The sequence below is a fragment of the Sinohyriopsis cumingii genome, chromosome 13 (genome assembly GCF_028554795.1).
Source record: "Sinohyriopsis cumingii isolate HCF-2022 chromosome 13, ASM2855479v2, whole genome shotgun sequence".
Taxonomy (NCBI): Eukaryota; Metazoa; Mollusca; class Bivalvia; order Unionida; family Unionidae; genus Sinohyriopsis; species Sinohyriopsis cumingii.
The window spans coordinates 59452037-59473366 of NC_142973.1; the positions used below are offsets into that span (position 1 = coordinate 59452037).

Consider the following 21330-nt stretch of genomic DNA (forward strand, 5'->3'; position numbering starts at 1 on the left):
TGTTTAACCGCCGCTGCATCAGCGAGTTTACCAATTGCTGCTTTGCCTCTCCAGTATCCTCTCGGTGAATAATAAATTGATTCCATTATTAATTACCAGCCCCAATCGCTAATTTACCTTTCATCGAGGATCTTACTAACCAATTAGCTAATGATTCTCTAATATTTTTATTTTTTATAGAATTTAATGAATGAATTAATTTTACATCTGCAATATGCCTATCTTGTAGATTTTGACTTTTATAAGCTACATCATGAGCATGACAAGCTCGATCAATAGCGTTTATTGGTTCCTCGCCTGGTTTTGGTTGATCCTGATTATCGAGCCTGATATCGAGTCGAGTACCAGGACCGCAATAATTATATCCTGGTAGATGTTTTTCTCCACTATATTTAGCCCATGGAGCACCTGGAAACTTTGACATCAAATTAGCAATATCACTACCGCGCCTATTAGGTAAAAACGAAAATTTCTTTCTACCACATATAGAACATTTTCCACCGTACGCTATTTTTTTGTTTTTTGTTATAACCGTGGCTAAATCAGTAGTTGGAGTTTTAACTCTACAGCGTAAACAATATAAATTCATGTTATAATATATATGGATATAATTGATTTCTCAGCAACTCGGCAACGAGAGCCAGTTAAACACCATCCTGCGCTACCGAACTCCATCAGAATGATTATCATAGGACCATCTGGATCGGGTAAGACGCAATTATTACTTAATCTGATAATGAGATGGTTGAAATGGGATAAATTATATTTAGTAGCACCATCCGTTGATGATCAACGATGTTATGATGTACTTAAAGATTTCAATGAAAACGCGCGATTACTGGATGAAGATAATGATGTTATAGAGTTTATAACCGATATTGATGAAGCACCATCCGTAGATTCCATAGACGGATTTATTAATATTTTAGTTGTATACGACGATGTGATGCTAGATAAACAATCAAATCCAGCCAGAATATTTTCCCGAGGTAGACACAAAAATACAGACGTGATCTATGTTACTCAAAGATATACACAAATTCCGAAGGTGATCAGAGACAACTGCAACATTTTAGTTGTGTTTAATGGCGTAGACACACACACGTTGCGAAATATTCATCAAACTTGGTGTGGTGGTGACATGGATATAATTAAATTCAAAAATTTCTTCTCACGAGCGCAAGCTACTCCGCATGGATTTATAACAATAAATTTACATGATCCAAGAACAAGATATCGTGTGGGTATTGATAAAATATTTGGGTAACAGGGGTGATGATAAAATTAAATTTAATTAAACAGATATCATTAATATAATGAACAAGTGTGCGTGGCTGCGTCAAGGAACAACAGATAAATGCAACAAAAGGTGCCGTGGAGAATATTGCAAGAAACATAATTATCTTATAAAGAAAAACCTTCATGCTGGTCCACGAAGTTGTGTTGGTTGTAACAACGGTGTTAGAGGATTATATCAGATTTGCAAAAATTGCGGTGGAGATCGATATCGAAGTTTGATGAACTATTACAGAAAAAGAAAGAACATAAATCCCAAAATAGAAAAACCACCATCATAACTTGAATATTACTTGAAACATAGAACAAATTCCGAAGATTCAGATGAAGATGAAACAGATGAGGAAAAACGACAGCGAGAACGCGTTGAAAAATATTCATCAAACTTGGTATGGTGGTAAATTAATAGCAGCAGAGAGGGTGCCTACCAACGTTGGTCGTCAAAAAAATAAACAAGAAATAAATAAACACGTAGAGTACTTTATTTTTTCAGATACTATTTCGAACTGAGGTTTCATTAGTACAATCGTCCATTACAGAAATAAAACATCTCAAGGAAAAGTTCATTTGTAAAATCTTGACCTTTCTACGAGATGTTTTATTTGTTTGTTTTATTTGTTTTGTCGGAATTCTATGGTCTGTTCACCCTCTCTGCTGCTGGAGAGTATAGTTAGGGTTTTATTATATGAAATGAGAAAGGTAGGGGGATGTTTTCCTTCACGTCCGCGCGTTGCTTGGTCATGATCGAGGTAAGATCAATTTTATGTTTTCAGGGGATGTTTTCCTTCACGTACGCGCTTTCACTATAAAACTAACAGTGTTGGTCATTGGAGCCCATTCTACGGAATAAGCGAACAAGAAGATGCCAGCAGCTTCAGCTTTATACAACGATCTTATGGGAAGTTGGTATTGGATGGTGGATGGATTGAGTGTAGTAGAAAGGGTTGAACAGGAATGGAGGTATGCAGTGACAAAAGACTTCGTCTCAAGACAAGTAACCAGCCTCCACTTATCCGTAAATATTGTAAAAGAAATAATAGAGGATGAGGAGAAGAGAATCAGAGGTTTAATTAACCCACCGTATGTGAAAGTGGGTAAGTTAAAAGAAGCAATAGATCATGTGACGAGTGCAAGGTGCTTTCTAGAAGACATTGTAGAATGGACAGATTGGTGTTTCGCGAAGTGGGGGTTAGAAAAACTTAAGAAAGCGGAAGAACTAATGAGGAATGTGCTGACCGAAGAGGTCAAGAAGATCAAAGAAAAGTGGTCAAAGGAAAGAAAAGAAGAAGAAAATAGAAAAAAAAGGATGAATTCGAAAAACTGAACACAAACTGGATGAAAATCCAAGAGAAGTTCCGGGCCATGGGCCACCCGGACTGGCTGCCGGAAACAGAAAAGAAGAAGGGGTTGATGGACAAAATAAGAGGATGGTGGAAGAAGTTAAGAAGTTAAAAGAAGAAGAAAAAAACCCAAAGGCCCTTTTCAGGGCCCCATATTTCTCGAAAAGAGATAGCCTTTCCATTGCCTACCCCTTTTTTATTTTTTAATTTTTTTAAAAAAAAAAATATAAAAAAATCCCATGTTCAATTTCCCTTGACGCTATAAAGGCCCATCCTGTTTAATTTCCTTTGACGCTAAACTGCCCCACGATTTTTTTTTTCTCCATGTTAAATTTCCCTTGACGGTAATCTTGCCCAGGGGTGTTTTTAATGCTAATTCCCATTGACGGTAAAGTGCCCCCCTTCACTACTTGTATAAATTTCTCCAATTCTTCTTTCTGTCTCTGTCTAAAATTCTCCACTTGCGGTAATGAAGAGGGTGATGAAGGTTCCGGAACAAATTCTTGCGAGGTAAGAAAATTCACAAAATCCCAATTTACCTCTTCTGAAAGTAAGTCCGGGTTCCCTTGGGCGGTCTCCACTGCTGGTGCACCCCAATGGATCGTTTTCTGAGTTTCCGTCATGTTGAATCACTGTCGCATAGATTGACTGCACACAGGCGCTAGCAAATCTATATAGACCACGTGACGTCACAGACTGCTCTCTTCGGATTGGATGCGGGCTGACTGAATTTTGTAACGCGTGTTTGGATTGGTCAACAAACTCAATCGGTTTCAAACCTACCTCTACCTATAAATAAGCGCAGTTCACTGCATTGATTCACCTGTTCTCGGCGCCTCAAGATGTGGACCGATGTGCAATCTTCTACGCTTGTGTCTTCAATGATGTTCCGGACGGACATACCCATGTATGTCCGATCCAAGTGGACAGTTGTCCACATGACAGACACCAGTCTGTGGATACGTAGGATCTACGTAGAAAGACAAGGATGCCTCAAAAGAGTCCTGATTTACGGTCCTACAGTGAGACGCAGCCTAAGGACAAGAAGAAGACCAATGCGCTGCCCTTTATGTTAATGGATACATTAACATAAACCCAAAGGCCCTTTTCAGGGCCACTCATAGGTCTCGAAAAGAGAATGACTTTCCATTGCCCACCCCTTTTTTATTTTTATTTTTTTTTATTTTTTTTATATTTTTTTTAAACATCCCATGTTAATTTCACCTTGTCCCTATACAGGCCCACGATTTATTTCCATTGTCCCTATACAGGCCCACAATTTATTCCCATGTTAATTCCCCTTGTCGCTATACAGGCCCACAATTTATTCCCATGTTAATTCCCCTTGTCGCTATACAGGCCCACGATTTTTCTCCATGTTAATTTTCCATTGTCGCTATACAGGCCCAAGGGGTCTTGTAATGCTAATTCCCATTGTCGCCAAATCGCCCCACTTAACTACTAACGGTGAGCGCTTTAGAATACTCGGCCACTCAGGAAATTTCAGATGAAGAAAAAAATAAAATAAGAAGAACCATTTACTGTAAGGAAATTCAAAGCAAATCATGCAGATCAAATGTGGAAATTTAGAGGGGAAGAAAATGGATTTTTCCTAGGGATGTGATTTTTTGTTTGTTTAGATGTTCGTTCTTGAAATTTCACAGGGAAAATGTTCAATAAAGTAAGTTTATCTGAGTTTTAATATTTTCAAAGGAAGAAAATATTATATATCCCACCTCTCATCAGTGTAATCTCTCTCTCTCTCTCTCTCTCTCTCTCTCTCAGGCACACATCCACGTTAGGCTGCATCACTTCGATATACTTTTCAGTCGGACATTTTTCAAACTTGAACAGAACCACTCTGCACGTTTACATATAGACAGAAAACTAAATATTAAAGTACACATTGACCGGCTACACCTAATGTGGCCACAATCAAAATTATAAAACGCGCTGCTCTTAACAATAGAAGCAACATGTTACAAACAGATAGGCTCCTCGTGTGAAACATGCATCATAAAATGGCATATCATTTAGAATGCACATATACTCACAATTCCCTCCAAAATAGAAGCAATATGTTACAAACATACAGGCTCTGTACGTGAAACATACGTCATAATACTGCATATAAGTTTAATGCACACATACTCACAATGTTTTTGGTGTCTCAAAAAACTTAAACCTCAGCATGTGGCAAAAGGTCTGTTAGGACTGCAGCTGCTATTGTATGGACTGTGCTAACAAATCACTTACGACAGGAATAAAATTTTAATTTGGTCAGATGATTAATTTTGTCATGGAATAGTAAAGACTAAATGTAATGTCTGGAAATAATAACTCGCCCCACCCCCAACACTCTCCTGCCCCGTGGATCAACTGAAAACTGTTATCGTCTACTGCCTACTGTTACCTCCCTTATTTAAAACTTATTTCATATATTTAGTTTATTAAGGCATAATTTGGACCTCAGCTTTCTTTAAGTCCTTAGCTGATGATTTCCTTTCGATTTAATTTAATTTAGAATTTAACTTTTGCCTAGACTTATTATTTTATTTTTTTTACATTTATTTATTTATTTTGCAGCCTTTATACCCATGGTTGTTGTGTGTATTTTTTCCCCTCCATTTTTCAGGAACCTAGATAGCATAAACTAAATTTACTTTCAAAAACTGGCTTTTTAAAATGCTTTGCTTAAATTATATTTAAAGTTATGTGCTTTGTGATGTGACCTTGACTAGTAGCGACAAAAAAATATCAAACATTGTCAGGGCAGACAGTTTTATTGGACAGCAAAGCGATGACATCACCAGACTGGTTGACCTGAAGATATTAATAAATGCCAAGGATATGCTACCTTCACCGTATTTCGCAGAGTTAGTCTGTTCGTGACCTATTTATTCTTGTTTAACTTGGTCTGAGTTTCGCAAATCTCATTTTTGTAATATTACTACTTTTCTTACATCTTATTACAATATTAATTGATTTTTTATACATACATTGTGATTTAATTATAATATTATCAAAAATTTAGGAAATCCTCAATACGAAAGCTTATACGATTTCTAGCTCTATTCAAGCTACGACAGGTTAGCGGTCATATGATCAGCTGGAGAGCTAACGGGGACTATTGACATCTTTTTCTGCAGCTAAAGACGTCGAAGTTGTCCTTTTCAGCTGTATTTGTTTTCCTTGCAGTCAAGTCAGCAGTATTATTAAGTTTAGTTGTAAGTATGGGTTCCCTGCAGCTGGTTGCGCTGTTTTCTGATGCAATCTTTGTGTATAAACTACATGTATTATATTCTATAACGTTGTCGAAAACAAAGATAGCGCTAGGTTTTTGACATTCTGTACCTCGATGACCCCTAGTCCGAGTTTCCCGTGGCTCTCCCCACCTCCGTCAGAATATCTAAACTGGGCTGTTTGGGTCAGAGGAAACTTGGACTATAGATGACTCTGCCTAACAGATTGAAGTGTAGTCCTACAAATTTTTTTTTGTGTGTGTGATTTTGATTTTTAACGTAGCTTTAACAATTTATCAGTCATATCGCTACGATGGCTGCATTGTGGCAGTTTATAGTGATGTCTTGAATCGAGGCATCATGCCGCAGACATATAGCATGATGTACCACACAGTTACATTATCCTGACACCAGACCGACTAGTCCTACAATGTAAGACATAGCACATGTTTTTTGTTTTAGTGCTATGTCTTACTATCCAAATAATGGCCATGTATAGCGTGTTCCAATGTCGTTGAGATTGGAATGAGTAATCAAAGTTTCAGGAACATCTCACACACTCGATAGTCTATATTGACACTCTTCCACTAATTTATGTGTAGTTAATATACTTACTTTGCTGTCTTTATCCTGGCAGAATGAAAATATGATACTAGCAAATGGATGCATTTTCACGTTCCATTGACATACATTTGAATTTATTGCAATACAACAGTAGTCGAGGTATGCCAAGCTAAGTTTAAGTAGGTCATGTTGATGATGTTTTTTGAACGAAATGAACCTTTGCTTACAGTTACAATAGGCATAATATATTTTTATTTGTTTCGTTCAAGAATAATATCTCAACTTAACCCTTTACCTTATGCAAGTGCCTTTGGACACCTCTACTCTATTCGTATGGAAGTGCCTTTTGATGTCTGCTGTAAACATCAGCCATTTTAAGCCGGTTTTCGTAGCGCCACCTTCGGGGAAAACCCCCTATTAAGTACTACATTCATTTCTGCGAATGACAATTACGTCAGATCACATGGTCACTGTTTATGCTCTGGTCGATATCTGCTATTTAAAGTAATTGGTTTGTAATCTACACTCTCCAAAATGGAGGTTGAGGATTTCATTCAGTACTTATGAGGTTTTAACGATTAGAATCACAACTGTGAAAGCTTCACTAACTTAGGTGAAGGCTCTGATATTGATATAGGCAGCAATTAGTTTTGATAAATTATCAAATTCAGATGACTTAGTGATGTAGACGCAGGCAAAAAACCTGTAAATTTCGAGTATGAGAAATGGCAGCTATGGTTGGTCACACAGTCTCACTGACTTGACGGTAAACGAGTTCTATCAGGATTTTAAAGCACATAAATTATTCCATGACAAATAATTACACAGCTATAACAATAGGACTTTACTCTTAAATTTTTCCACACATAATAAATGTGTACCAAAAGTGTAAAATGGTTAAAATTGCTGTTAAACGTAACATACACTACATTGCTTAACAGTTAACAGGCAGGCCTGTGCATATGGAGTCGAATAGGTAACAGGTGTTCTATTTATAGCACGCTTTACTTTGTAACTATGCTCTATGAGGTAAAGGGTTAACCTGATTTTAGCATTCCCGGCTTTCACTGATTTCCAGCCAACTGAAATGTAGACTAACAAAGCTTGAAAACAGGTGTTAATGTTTAATTGATTTAATTATATCTGATTTAATATAGATTTATTTAAATTTCATTGTTCGTCAGTTTAATTTTTTTAATTTTTCATTACATGATATTGTAATGTAAATGTATTCACTACAGATGATACTTTTGTTAGAAAATAGTTTGACCTTGACTGTTAGTTTATAAACACCAGGTGTTGATTTAAATCCTGACCTTGTTTTAGAATTTGTAGCAACCTTCTTAAACAAGTTGTTTTATTTTAAAATGATTGGTTTGTTTCCATGCTAATGATGGGACCTTGTCTTTAACATATAAACAATTTTTTGAAATTTTTATTTCTTACAGTTAAAATGATTGGTTTTTGTCATGGTTACCCTGGGTAAATGTGAGCTCTAACAAGTACTTGCTTCTGTAAACTTCTAGAAGCTGATCATGTGACCATTGTTTACGTTTTGGAAAGCCCATACAACCCATGTTTTGGAGAATTAATCAGTAGAAGTTGGGCTGTTAAATTGCTAGTTGTATGTTGTGATGTTTGAAATTATTTCAAATTACTTGGTTTGGAGTTATTTCAAATTACTTGGATTCAAGATGATTAATTCTTTTATATTTCTGGAAAATACCTGTGCTGATGTAATGTTGTGGAACAAGGACAGTTTTTTTAATAAAAATTTATTCAGCTATCAGAAACCGGAGTGATAATTCTTATTTCTACAAGGAACTGTAGACTTCAACACTACAGAGTGTAGTATACGTCATCGTCTTCCATCTTGGATTCCTCCTCAGGATTCGAACATGAAATTAGTTGAACATTTTGTTATTAGGACTGCTAAAATTGTATTCTCTGATTATTTTTGGATTTGATTCTATAAAACCGTAAGTTCATATTTTTTTTTCATTTTTACAGAATTTTTCCAGGGAAATAAATTATTGTATTTTTCAAAGCTTGTTGTTTTCACTCTTTCTTGTGTTAATGTTTATTTGAGCCTAAACAAATGACATTAGACAGGTCCATTTCTTTTGGGAGAATTTGAATTTATTAGAGAAAAGTCATCAGAGTAAGTGAAGTCTGACTAAAACATTATGACTTGACTTTGTAGAAAGGCATCGTTAGTTGTGTGAAATATTCCTGAAAATTTGACTTTTGTAATGATGTTAGTCAACATCAAAACAAGCAACACTGCACCATTAGTTAGGCTGTAAGACCTTGATGCCACCAACATAAATATCAGCATTGAGGTTTTACATGTAGGACTACAGGCCAATGAGTCCTAACACTAACCTCTTAATGCTGAGTGCCAAGCAAGGAAGCTGTTAGTACCATTTTTGTAAGTCTTTGGTACGACTTGGCGGGGGATCGAACCCATGACCTTCCACATCCTAGGCAGATGCTCTAACGACCAGGCCACTAGAGCCGTCTTTCCTACAATGTAAGACATAGCACGTTATTTTTGTTTTAGTGCTATGTCCCTGACGCACACAACATAAATATCAGCGTTGCGGTCTGGTCTTGCATGTAGGACTAATTGAAGTGATGACATTTGTGGTGTTTTTCAGCAGAACTGAGTATTACAATTTGCCTATTTTGTTTTTCTGTATAAAAAAAACAAACAAGAACAACAAGACCCCAAATACCGTTACCTACCTTACTTATTTACGATTTCATGGCCTCGACTGACATTTAGATAAGTCGAGATGCTTCACTGCCAAAAAAGGGTATATTTGCCAGCCTCCTGGCAGCTTCCCCCAACCAGTGATTAAAAATAACTCCAAATCATTTTGAGGATAAAATATAATGCACTAAACATAGTACTTTGGGTCATTAATTTATAATTTCTAGCTAGAGGACCCCTAACACCAACATCTTAATTGGCTGACCCTTAGCCATTTCAAATAGTTTGCCTTCATCTACCAGTGATTATATCTAATGATGCCTACCTTAGTACAAGTCATTTTTTTACTATAACAGAACAAGCAGATCAGGGTGTGTGATTTTGTTCTACTGATTACTTCTAATGAACTTCACTGACCCAGATCTTCTGGTGCATTATGCGATGGCAGATCTGGGTCTAAGCAGTTTGCAGTTGGACTTGTCTTATAAACAAGTACATCCAGTATCTTTCAAAGATTTATTGCCTTTGAAAGTAAGTTACTTTATATGGAAAAATGAATAAGTTCATTAGAAAAGGCTGTTTATTGAGAATTATTCCCAGTGTAATTTTAAAACGGGTATTTAACCATTTAACATCTCCCCCAACCCCTGCTGTCTCTTTCTTACTGTTTATTTCTATCCAGTTATTAATTTTTTCAGAGGTATCTTGAATACTCACACCTTACTAATGCTGCAGTGTATGTTTATGGAACTCGGTATACACAAGTTATTGAGGGAGAGGTGAAATAATCACCTCAGAGTCTATCATTTTTCTTAAATTGGCCTCAGATGATAAATTTATATCATTATTTTGTGACATTAACCCTACACAAATTTATTTCAGTTCAGTGGAGTATTAATCAGACTTCATTCAAGAGGAAGGTGAAAAGATAGAGGAAGTACTGTGTTCTGTAGTCAACTTGGTGCTGATTTGTTGGTCAAAATACTGAAATCACAGTGCTATCTGTGGAATATTCACGGCCCAATCAGATGCATATTGTAATTAAAATATCCTGATCCATTACAAACCAAATTATTAATTCTTTCAGTATTTCGTGAAGGAAAGAGGACTCCTGCTGTGGAAGATGTTGCTGACTTTCAGCTCTGTCCTAGTATCGAGGATTTCCATTTTATGTTTAAAAAAAGAATGGTGCAGCAGAATTGAGAAAATATTCCAGTTTTTTTAAAAACCATGTATTTATGCTTATATCCAGCAGTTTACAAAGGATTTTTCATACTTTGCACCCCCTTGTAGGTAGTTGTCAGCAGATTTATGAATTTATACAAATATAATTATTGATTTTTGATAGAGCTGTTTAAAAGTTTGTTTATGTTAATCAGATTGACAACTGAATCACTGGATTGTATTGTTGCTTCAAGGAAGCATGCTTCTTGCAAGACCTATTTAAGAAATAATACTGATATTTCAAGTTACACTTTCACAGATTCAATTTTGCCCTCGCTAACCAATGTTGTCAATATTTTTGACTCATCCAGGGAATTCCCATCATTTTCAGAACTGACATTGTAAAGTCCATGTTGAAGAAACTGATTCTTGACCTTAAAATTGAAAGAACTACCACCCTATTTCTAACCTCTCATTCATTCAAAAAGTCATAGAAAAAGTTGTTCTGTCCCAACTTGTATTTCATCTTAATTCAAATAGTCTTTTTAGCTATGTACAGTCTGTTTATCGCCCTCTCTGTAGTACTCAAACTGCTGTTCAGATGGTAGAACACATTCTCTCTGCTTTGGAAAGATTACAGTCCTCATTTCCTTGTCTAATCTGCAGCATTTGACACAATAGACAATGATGTATTACTTCTCTGTCTGCATCAGTCCAGTATACCTAATTGACCTCAACCATATGTACTCTCCATCTAGAAATTTATGCTCTCTTCAGACACTCACATTCTCATTCTTGCCATTGTTAAAATGAAGTCATATGGACAGTCAGGGCCAGCCAGCATGGAATGAATTACCCATAGGTTTTAAACACAAGTACAATTTGATCTCATTCAAGATTGCTCTTAAAAGTCACCTATTTCAACTACAAGAACATACTAAAAGACTTAATAATGTTTACTTCATTAATTATTGTCACCATGTTTTTTGTAATTTCATGGTGATTGGTGTGCATGTTTTTATGCATTATCAGTATCATATTGTAAAGCATTTAGAAGATCAGGCACTATACTAAATCCACATCATCATCATCATTATTATTATTATTATTATCATTATTATTATTATTATTATTATTATTGTTGTTTTCCAGATGCTTCTTCTGACATGTGGCTGTCTGAACATAAAGATCTACTGCAAAGGAGACTCTTACCAATCTTTAATCTTAGAGAACAGTAAGTTCATGATCACAGAAATTTCCTTTCAGAGACCTTTATTACTATTCTAGGGACACGTTTAATGAATTTGGGCCTAGCTCCACAGTATTAATGCCCATTCATCTGTCATCTGCCCGTTAACGATTTGGTTTCTGCAGCGTAATGTTAACAGGGATGTTTGGATTTATATGCAGCTTTTTCCCCCTGCATTCCGCAACATTTTTCCATACAATGTTTGCTTTCACATCATAATTTTCATCATGCATTTTTGGACTTAAACCAGATTTGACACGCAACTTTAAATTGATTAAACTCATTAGATCTTAAATGATTTTTATTATTTCCAGCACTAGACAACTTTTTTTTTTTTTTACAGACATTATGGTCCAGAATTGACAGTTCTTGTAACTTTGGTTTTTGCAGCATAACATTCATAAGAATTATTGGATTATTGGATTTCAGCTTAATTCAGCATGCACCTTAATACTGATAAGATAATGAAATGATAAAAATGTACAGCATACTAATTACTTCTGAGAATCTAATTTTTCTTGGTAATGGCCTTTAGTCTTTTGGTGGTCGATGCTTGTATTCCTTTCAGGAAAGTTCAGGTTTTATTTGCTGCAATCAACATGCCTTTTGGTATGGGTGTTAATGGCAGTGGGGTCAGCATGTTTGTACTGCAGTTAACATTGACCAGCCTTTGAAAATGACATGCTCTACAGAAGCTGCATGTAAACACTGTCAATGCATAATTTTGAGTAGTATCTCTAAACGATTTTACTAGTCCCAGTCTTTCCAGCAGCCCTTGATTTTCCTACTTTTTGTTAGACTCCTTTTTTTTCAAAATGGTCCAGGCCTACTAGCCTACTATCCCTACTTTAAAAAGAAAATATGGCAACATTTTAAAACTGTTCATTTTGCTAACCACATAATGAGAGGATTCTTATGTGCCTCTCAGCAGATTTTAGCAAAAGAAAAGATTAGCTACCTGGTGCTGCTGGGATTCCTGTTGTCAAATCCCATCTGATGACCAGTTCTTGTGTTGTGATGAAGTTTGGAGGAAGGTGAGCTGAAGCTCTTTAGAATCATGGTATTTCCCAAAGAAGGAAGCTAAGTTAATATGAACTGTAATTTGCAAGCTAAAAGTGCAATGTCAGCATTAAAATTGTAATGCTTTCAAATCAGTTGCATGAAAGTTATGCATTGTAGCAACACTGAATATTGATTCTTTATTACTGATATATATTATTGCTGATTTTGATAGCTTTGCAACTGTTTCTGCAGGGTATATAATGCAGACATATTGCTGGATGTGTATAAAAACAGGTAACTTTGATCATCTTTCTACCTTGAAAAGTAAATCGGGGTTCATTTGTTTCATGTTTTGAAGGTGAGAAATTATGATACATCGAGAAGATTAAGTTTATATATATTTAGATCAAGGGAACAAGGTGTAAGAAGTTATGAGGGCTGTTCCAGTAAAACATATCACTCCCCCCCTCCCCGGACGGCACATCAAAAAGTTGGTAGAAAGCTTATGGACAACAAGACACCATCTAAGAAAGGAAATTAGTTTACTTTTGCTTATTTGTTGATCTCAAATAGATTCAATATGTTTATAATCTTTTTGGACACTTTCTATTAGGTGGGCTTCTGGTGAATTATTAGTATTGGTGTGTTGTTTTGGCTGACAATATAAAGGATAAACATTGGTGAAAAGTGTTGATTACATCAATCCTGGTGGAAAAGGTAGTAATTTGCCAGTCAGCCAGACAGTTTTGCATGACAACCAGATTTTCAACTCTGGTTACCCAGGGATAATCATGGAGTCCTGTAGTCATTTGTACTTTTAAATATTGCTTTTTTTGCAGATTCAGACAGCACACATATGAATGCAATGCTAACTTACTTTATTTAGATATAACCCTGCTGGCACCAAAATAATTAGCACAATACTTTTAAGTAGCTTAAACAGCAGCATAGCACTGTGATCTTTTCCATTTCAGGTCCACCCATTGAGAATTTTCCGGCTGGATTCTTCCCTAATGCAGCAGCGGAGGTGGATCTGGATACACAGGGAGTCACAGTGGTCAGTATAGGGATAGCAGTTATTGCATTCATTGTGTTAACTATCTTATTACCATGAGACCAACTACAATATATTTCCCATGATAAGACCAGGAGACAAACCTAATAAATTCCTTCAAAATTTGAGGTGAGCTCTTTTTCAAAGATAGTCAAAATTTGGTGGGTCATTATCATAAAACAATGTTTTTTTCATAGAATAAATACAGTATCTCATTAAAAACCTAGTGTACTTCTCCCTGGATAACTCGCGCACAATGGGATCCACAAACATAGACCACACTATAAGCAAGGGTGCAATTTGCAGAGGGACATAGAGAAAACTGGAGGGGGGGTTAGGGAACTGAGCTGTTTAATGACTGAATCCTCATTTTACAATCACGTTGATAATAATTTTTAATAACGTGCTTTCTCTAATGAAGTTGTTCATTATTCTGTTTAAATAACATTTATTTTCAAAATGTCCAACATCTGAAAGATTGTTCAAACTATTTTCAACAAATATCACGTGTACACGAAAACATCTGTGTATTACATCACTGCTTTTTGTTTTCTTGATGAGTCTGGTTCTTGGAGAGGTATTTAACAGTATCTTTAAAAATCGGGAGTCAAAAGAGCAGGGAACTAGACTAATTGCACTGGTCAACAGTGAAATCATTACTGACTTGAAAAGGCCCTAATCTGTAGTATTTTGGTGTGCCGAACACGAATATAACCGTGAAAAATTTGTATTGGCTCTCGTTTTGAAGATATTCATATACCTCATTTTCTATGTTTCACTGTGTAAATTTCTCCAGTAGGACTGCAGCAACATCCGGAATAATGATGTAACATTGCATAATACCATCATGCTCACATCATCCACAGTTGATTGCATCATTTTCTGATGCAATGCAATACTAATGCCATGCGGCTGCTGAAGTAAGTTGACGTCAGCAGTGTACTATACATGTGTAGGCCTATTATACTAATACCAGGCGGCTGCTGAAGCTGACGTAAGCAGTGTACTATATAAAGCCCAATCAGATAGGTTCAGCATTTAAAATATTTTAGACGTTGTGCGAGACAGTTCAAGCTACTGTTACATAAAACTTATTATTTTATCCATTTACGTACAATAAAGAACAGTAATGCCTCGAAAGTGTGTTAATACCGCGGACAATTTTTGCTATATTTGTGGGGAAGTGACATTTGCCAACCAGAAGAAAAGTATCAATTCTCAAGTGAAGAAGGCATATCATCTTTACTTCGGATGCAAGGTTGGTGACCAAGACAAGCCTTGGGCTCCGCATATATGCTGTGCTACATGTACAACACAGCTTTCACAGTGGTTGAATTGCAAAAGGTCATCAATGCCGTTTGCAGTCCCAATGGTGTGGAGAGAGCCAAGCAACCACCTAAATGACTGTTACTTCTGCTTGGTTCCTCCTCTTTCCGGCGGAATAACGAAGCGAAAGAAGTCGAGAATAGTCTACCCAAACATTCCGTCTGCATTGAGACCAGTTCCACATGGTGAGGGACTTCCTATTCCAGAACCTCCAGCAGAATATTCTCTTGATTCATCTGACGAAGACAAAGGTGAGTCGACCTGTTCTTCTCCTGGTCCATCAGCATGCAGTGATCCAGATTTTCACTGTGGTGCATCATCAACCCCACACAGAATAACACAGGAAGAACTAAATGACCTGATTCGTGATTTGGACTTATCAAAGAACAAGGCAGAATTGCTAGGATCAAGACTCCAACAATGGAATCTTCTAGAAGAAGATGTCACAATTACTGCATATCGAAAGCGCCACCAGCAATTGGAGCCTTTCTTCAGAAAGGAAAGTAATCTGATATTCTGTTCCGATATTGAGGGCCTCATGAAGGCTTTAAAAATCACTCATGACCCACAAGAATGGAGACTATTTGTGGACTCTTCGAAACTGAGTCTCAAGGCTGTGCTTTTGCACAATGGAAACATTCTTCCATCTATTCCAGTAGCGTATGCTGTCCACATGAAAGAGACATACGATAACTTAAGGCAGCTACTGAATTCCATTGAGTATAACAAGTACAGCTGGCACCTCTGTGGTGATTTGAAGGTAGTTGCCCTTTTAATGGGACTGCAGCAAGGATATACAAAATACATGTGTTTCTTATGCGAGTGGGATAGCCGAGCAAGGGAAATGCACTACATGAGGAAGGAATGGACTCACAGGCAGAATGTAGCCATTGGAGAGAAGAATATCCAACACCCAGCTCTGGTTGAGGCTCAGAAAATCTTGCTACCACCCCTTCACATCAAACTAGGTTTGATGAAGAACTTCGTGAAAGCCATTGACCGGACTTTGCCAGCATTCCGATACCTGCATGAAAAATTCCCTCGACTCAGCGAAGCAAAGATTAAAGAGGGAGTTTTTGTGGGTCCTCAGAGCTTTTCAAAGATGACCGGTTCAACAACTTGCTGGAAGGTGACGCGAAACAAGCATGGAATGCTTTTCGCCTAGTTTCTACAAACTTCCTCGGAAATGTTAGGGCAGAAAACTATAAGGAACTAGTAGAAGACATGTTGATGAAGTATAAGAAACTTGGCTGCAATATGTCTCTAAAGATTCACTTCCTTCATTCCCATTTGGATTTCTTTCCTAGCAACTGTGGTATTGTTAGTGATGAACACGGCGAACGTTTTCATCAAGATATCGCAACAATGGAACAAAGATACCAGGGAAAATGGTCCACTACAATGCTGGCTGACTACTGCTGGACACTCTTCAGAGATGCTCCCGAACAGCTGTACAAGAGACAGGCGAAGAAATCTAAGATGTAGTCAATGACTTGATTTTTTATAGGTAGGCTATTACAGTTGACCTTTTACTATTGGAATGCATTTCGTTATGTAAACATTAATTTCTTGCAGATTACAAAAAAACTAGAGCCAATTTTGCAATTTGACTGTCATATTCGTGTTCAGCACATAAAAATTGATAAGAATTGACTAATTTTATTTCAGTAACATGACTTTTGTAAAAATTTGTTGTCCAGTGTTGTTGATACCCCACCAAAGAAGATTCCTTTTTTCAAAAATAAGCGAAATTTATTTAGTGAGATAATCATCTACGTCGAATCTCAATTTTTGTATTGATGTTTTGATTTCATTGGAAGTAATAATGAAACTTATTATCATCCTTCAGGATATCTCTAAATACCAGTTCAAGAATTCTCGGAAACTTGCTTGCTCACAATGGTCCATATCTGTGAAATCAAACTCTTTATTTTATGAAGTATTCATTTCGCTTTGTTGTCTTGCTATCTTTGATCACAGTTACCAGTGAGTCAATTAACTTAAGGTAGTTTATGTTACATACACAATAACATTTATAACAGTGTTTGATTGATAAGTTTGTAGGATTTTCGTGCCTTTTAACTTTTCTTTTATTCCACTTCCTTTATTTGATTCAAAAGACATAATTAACATGATAATACAAAGGAGGCCAGCTTTTAATTCAATGCAAGAATATACAAATACTTGTGCAAGTCAGTTATCAAAACACAGTCGGCACCTTATTAGATTCTCAGAGAAACGCTCGCGGACATGGCTGTTCCATTAGATTGATACATTTTACGTTTAATTACAAGAGGACACATTGCATTTTTGATGATTATACTTAAAAGGAACTTAAAGATAGAACTAGAATACAAATTTCAATTCATAAACAAATTATTTAATTTGTATTTATTTATTAAAGTACTGCCTTCACTTGGCGTAAGTGACATTTTCATTGATTGAAAATTTCCTTACACGTTGTTAATTGTGGTGTACTAGGAATGTTGTTTGGAAAGAAAATGTAAAAGAACTTCATCAGTTATTTTTAAATTTGATATTTCATAATGTTGATTAAACTTTCCAGGTCCTATCTACCGTTTTCGACAATAAAACGAGTGATATATCAAAGTTTCTGTTATCAGTTTTGATTGTGATTTTCTTCAAGTTCAACAAATAGGGATCAGTTTTTGGGGTATTTTCTGGTTTAAAAAAATGGGATTCACACCTGACCCCGTGTTATAAGCGGGTTCATGAGTTATTGAGGGAGTGGTGTATTTAGATTTGATGGCTTGACTGGAATTTTTATATGAATGCAAACAAGTTGCAGAATAAATGTAACTGAAACATAGAATGATATTGGTCATTGAGTTATTTGGCAGAAAGATGATTGATATGTGGAAGTAAAACTGACAGCGCTTATATATGATAATATGGGATCTGATTCATACACTGATGATTGTTCAAACATGGGATTGTTTTGACAACTCATCACAGGTGTCTGTAAAAACAGTATTTGTATGAAATGATAATAAGAAATATTGATGACAAATACTCCACTTTATTTTAACGTTTATTCTATTTGAAGTTCTATTTTTATTTACTGTGTTCCATGTTTAGGCTGTCATAAACACATAAACAGTAACAAAAAAATTGAAGATGACAAGCTTTGTAAAATTTAACAAATAATTTATTTCCCTAGAAAAACAAGGCAAAAATGAGTAAAAGAACTTAAGGTTTTAAGAATTAAATCCAAAAATAATCTAAGAAGAATCCAAGAATTAAAAATTAGAAGTCGCAGTAATAAAATGTTCAAATGAATCTAAGTTTGAGTCTCAACGAAATCGAAAATGGAAGGCGATGTTGTATGCTATAGTCAGTGTAGTACTGATGTGTCTACAACTACAGAAAATAATATTCCGATTTTGAATTCCGAATAAAATTTCTGTAAATGTCTTTGTCCAAGAATTCAGTATGGGCACTTACATATTCCCAAGGAAGAGAATTAATCTCTTTGAATCCAAATAATTTGAAGAAAAATTAAAATTTAACTCAAACTGGTCACGGCAGAATTAACACCTTGACATCTAAGTGTTTAAAAGCCAGGCTGACTGAATTCTATATAGAAAAAGGTTATACACTAATTTAAGACACAAAACAGATTCCCGTATGAGGGTCACATGATCACTTTCTAGAACAAGATAGAAGCTATTTACATGTCTAAAGTCATATACTCCCAGTATAACCTCGATTTCGCTCTATAAATTCCACACTAAGAAGGAATTTAAAAAAAGGAGAGAAAAAAAAGTTGTTACTGATTCTGAATCAAGATCAGGAACTAGGTCAGCATTAAGATAAAAAGTTCTAAAATTAGGTGTTTACAAAAAACGTGTAAAACTAATTTCTGGAAAATGTCAAAGGACTATATTGAATAAGGGCCATTTTCTGCCCCCTCTCCAAATGTCCTTATATTATGTATAATGTACATATGAGGTGGTTAACAGTTATTTCTGACATCAGTTTTGTGTTCATGTGTCCGTTGCCATGGTTACAGGGTGTCAAAACACTATCAGAAAATACATGAAAAGCAGTCATCTTTTCCATTTACTTCTCATCGATACTGCTTTTCCATGAGCTATTCACTCAGTTTCAAATTTGCAATATCACATTAAATGTTCCCTTTTTGAAAATCGGTAGGGGGGGTACAAACAAACGGGGATGTAGAGCCAGACTATAGATGACATGTACGGAATTGCGCTGTAATAGTGAATTAAACATAGCAAATGGTATCGTGATGGAACTGAAAAAAATCCTTGTTATTAATGTATAAAATAAATAATATATATATACTTTCCCTATTATTTAAAGCATCCTTTTGCCAAAAATTGGCAACGTAAAAATACAATTTCATTTAATGTTTAATCCACTTAGTCTTAGTCTTTGTTTATATATAGTTCCAAATGTCCCTTCAGCGCCTCTTCGAAAAAATCTTGTTCCCAATGCAATTTAGATAGAATGAAAAAAGAGAGAAAGAATGGATAACATTATTTTTTAAAATATCTGAATCGTTATTATTCCCGGAATTTTTCTAATATAATAATGAAGGAAATAATATAGTGCACTCTAGAAATGCGGGTCTAATTGCTCACGCGTAGCAATACTTTGGCAGGTATGCTGCAACAGGGAAAACGATGACATTGACACATAGACAGCAAAATTCAAGAATTTTAAAATTTTTAGTGATTAACGCAAACATGAACACACGAGTTAATATGAGAACCTAAAAATTTTAATAAAAATTATTCAATCAGTGTAAATACCTTGTCTGATCAAGCCTGCACTTACATCTTATTTCTAGTTTCAAGTTGCTCAAATGTAACATTTTCTCTTAAATTCCCATACCAGACCATTGTTCAAAGGTTGTGTTTTGGTATGAAAAAGAAATTTATGTGCATATTTAATGCAGAATAGGGTGATTTATACATCGAATAATACAATAAGGCACAGAGTTGTGATATTTACAAGAATTTTTATCCCCAATAAAAACGGAGGCAGAAAATGGCCCTTATTCAGTATAGTCCTTTCAGTAAATAAAATTACATTATAATAGCATGTAATGGAATATAAAAAAATAAAACTAACAGACAAACAATTAAATTAAATCAAATATACACAACAATTGTAAATTCAATGCACTCTTTGAATTTTATGTATTTTGTTTGGTTTTATTGAACTCCACTTATAATAAGAAAAGGTACGTAATTTCTAGCCATTTAATACTATTGAAAATGGAAATCTCAAATATATTAAATGATATCCAGTTGAAAGGAAATGAATAAAAATGATGAGTGGACGTGATAAACACAAAATCAGAATGCTTTTCTGAGATTGTAAATGAAAAACAATGGGATGATACCTGAAATGTAGATGTAAAGGAAATCCAGTATAAATACCTCAAAAAGGACATATGTTCATTTACCCATTTCAGGATCTCAGGCACACAAAATATATGCAATTATTATTTTTTTCTTTATTGCTCTTTTAGGAACACAGTTTTCTTGTTCATAAAAGAAAAATTGGAGACTACACACTGTATCGGTGTCTGAACTGTAGGTTGGATTCCCATGCGACAAGTAGTAAAAGTAGCAAGGTTACCATCAGCAGTTCTCTGGAGGTATAGTCACATATCTAACTGCAGCTTTTATATGTGTGTGTGTGTGTGTGCATTGTTTTGCTTGATGTTTAGCTGATAATGTGCTGAAAAATGGCATTAAATCCACAAAACCAAACCTCAACCTTCTCTGAACATTCATAGTGTATATATTTTAATCACCTGGTTACAAAAATTCCTGCTGCTTTGTGGACACTTGTTCTACTGAATACATATGTTATCCTCACATGTTTATATTAATTTTACAACTGTGACACAGTTAAACAGTATGTACAGTGCACTAAACTGATGCTTGAATTAAATAGGAAAGGGTCTGAAGGTTGTTTTGAATGTGGGCTGTTGAAATGAAAAATGAACCATACCAGCATTAATGTAAGAGTCCAGATCCATTGGGTTTTCCTTTGAAAACATAACCTAATCTTACTAGCATTAGGAAATATAAGTTTCACTACCTTACAAATCCTGAAATTCCAGAAAGATGAAAATTTTATCATTTGTATTGTTATAAATATAGACAAAGAAAGGAAACTCTTGCCTATTATCTCCCATTACCACCACCAGGTAGCACAAGTAGTAAACCAGTTTTAAGTTTTTGCTGCAATATTAGTAACATTATCTAGCATGGCATCGTTGAATCCTGCAATATCTTTATGATTTCTAACCATCCAGCTGTAGATAAGTGTGGTGATTTATCAAGGTGTCTGCGGGGAATTGGTAATTTTTGCTT

General features: G+C 35.5%; 1 protein-coding gene across 1 annotated transcript in view; it reads left to right on the top strand.

The window, feature by feature from the left end:
• The first annotated feature begins 5711 nt into the window (after positions 1-5711).
• The window catches only part of LOC149785666 (uncharacterized), a 40049-nt gene continuing 24430 nt past the window's right edge, over positions 5712-21330 (top strand). Inside the window, exons 1-4 of the mRNA XM_089979493.1 lie at positions 5712-5863; positions 11475-11556; positions 13548-13630; positions 20478-20606. Of these exons, the coding sequence (XP_089835619.1) occupies positions 11475-11556; positions 13548-13630; positions 20478-20606 (294 nt within the window). The 5' untranslated portion in view covers positions 5712-5863. The remainder of the gene's footprint in view (positions 5864-11474; positions 11557-13547; positions 13631-20477; positions 20607-21330) is intronic.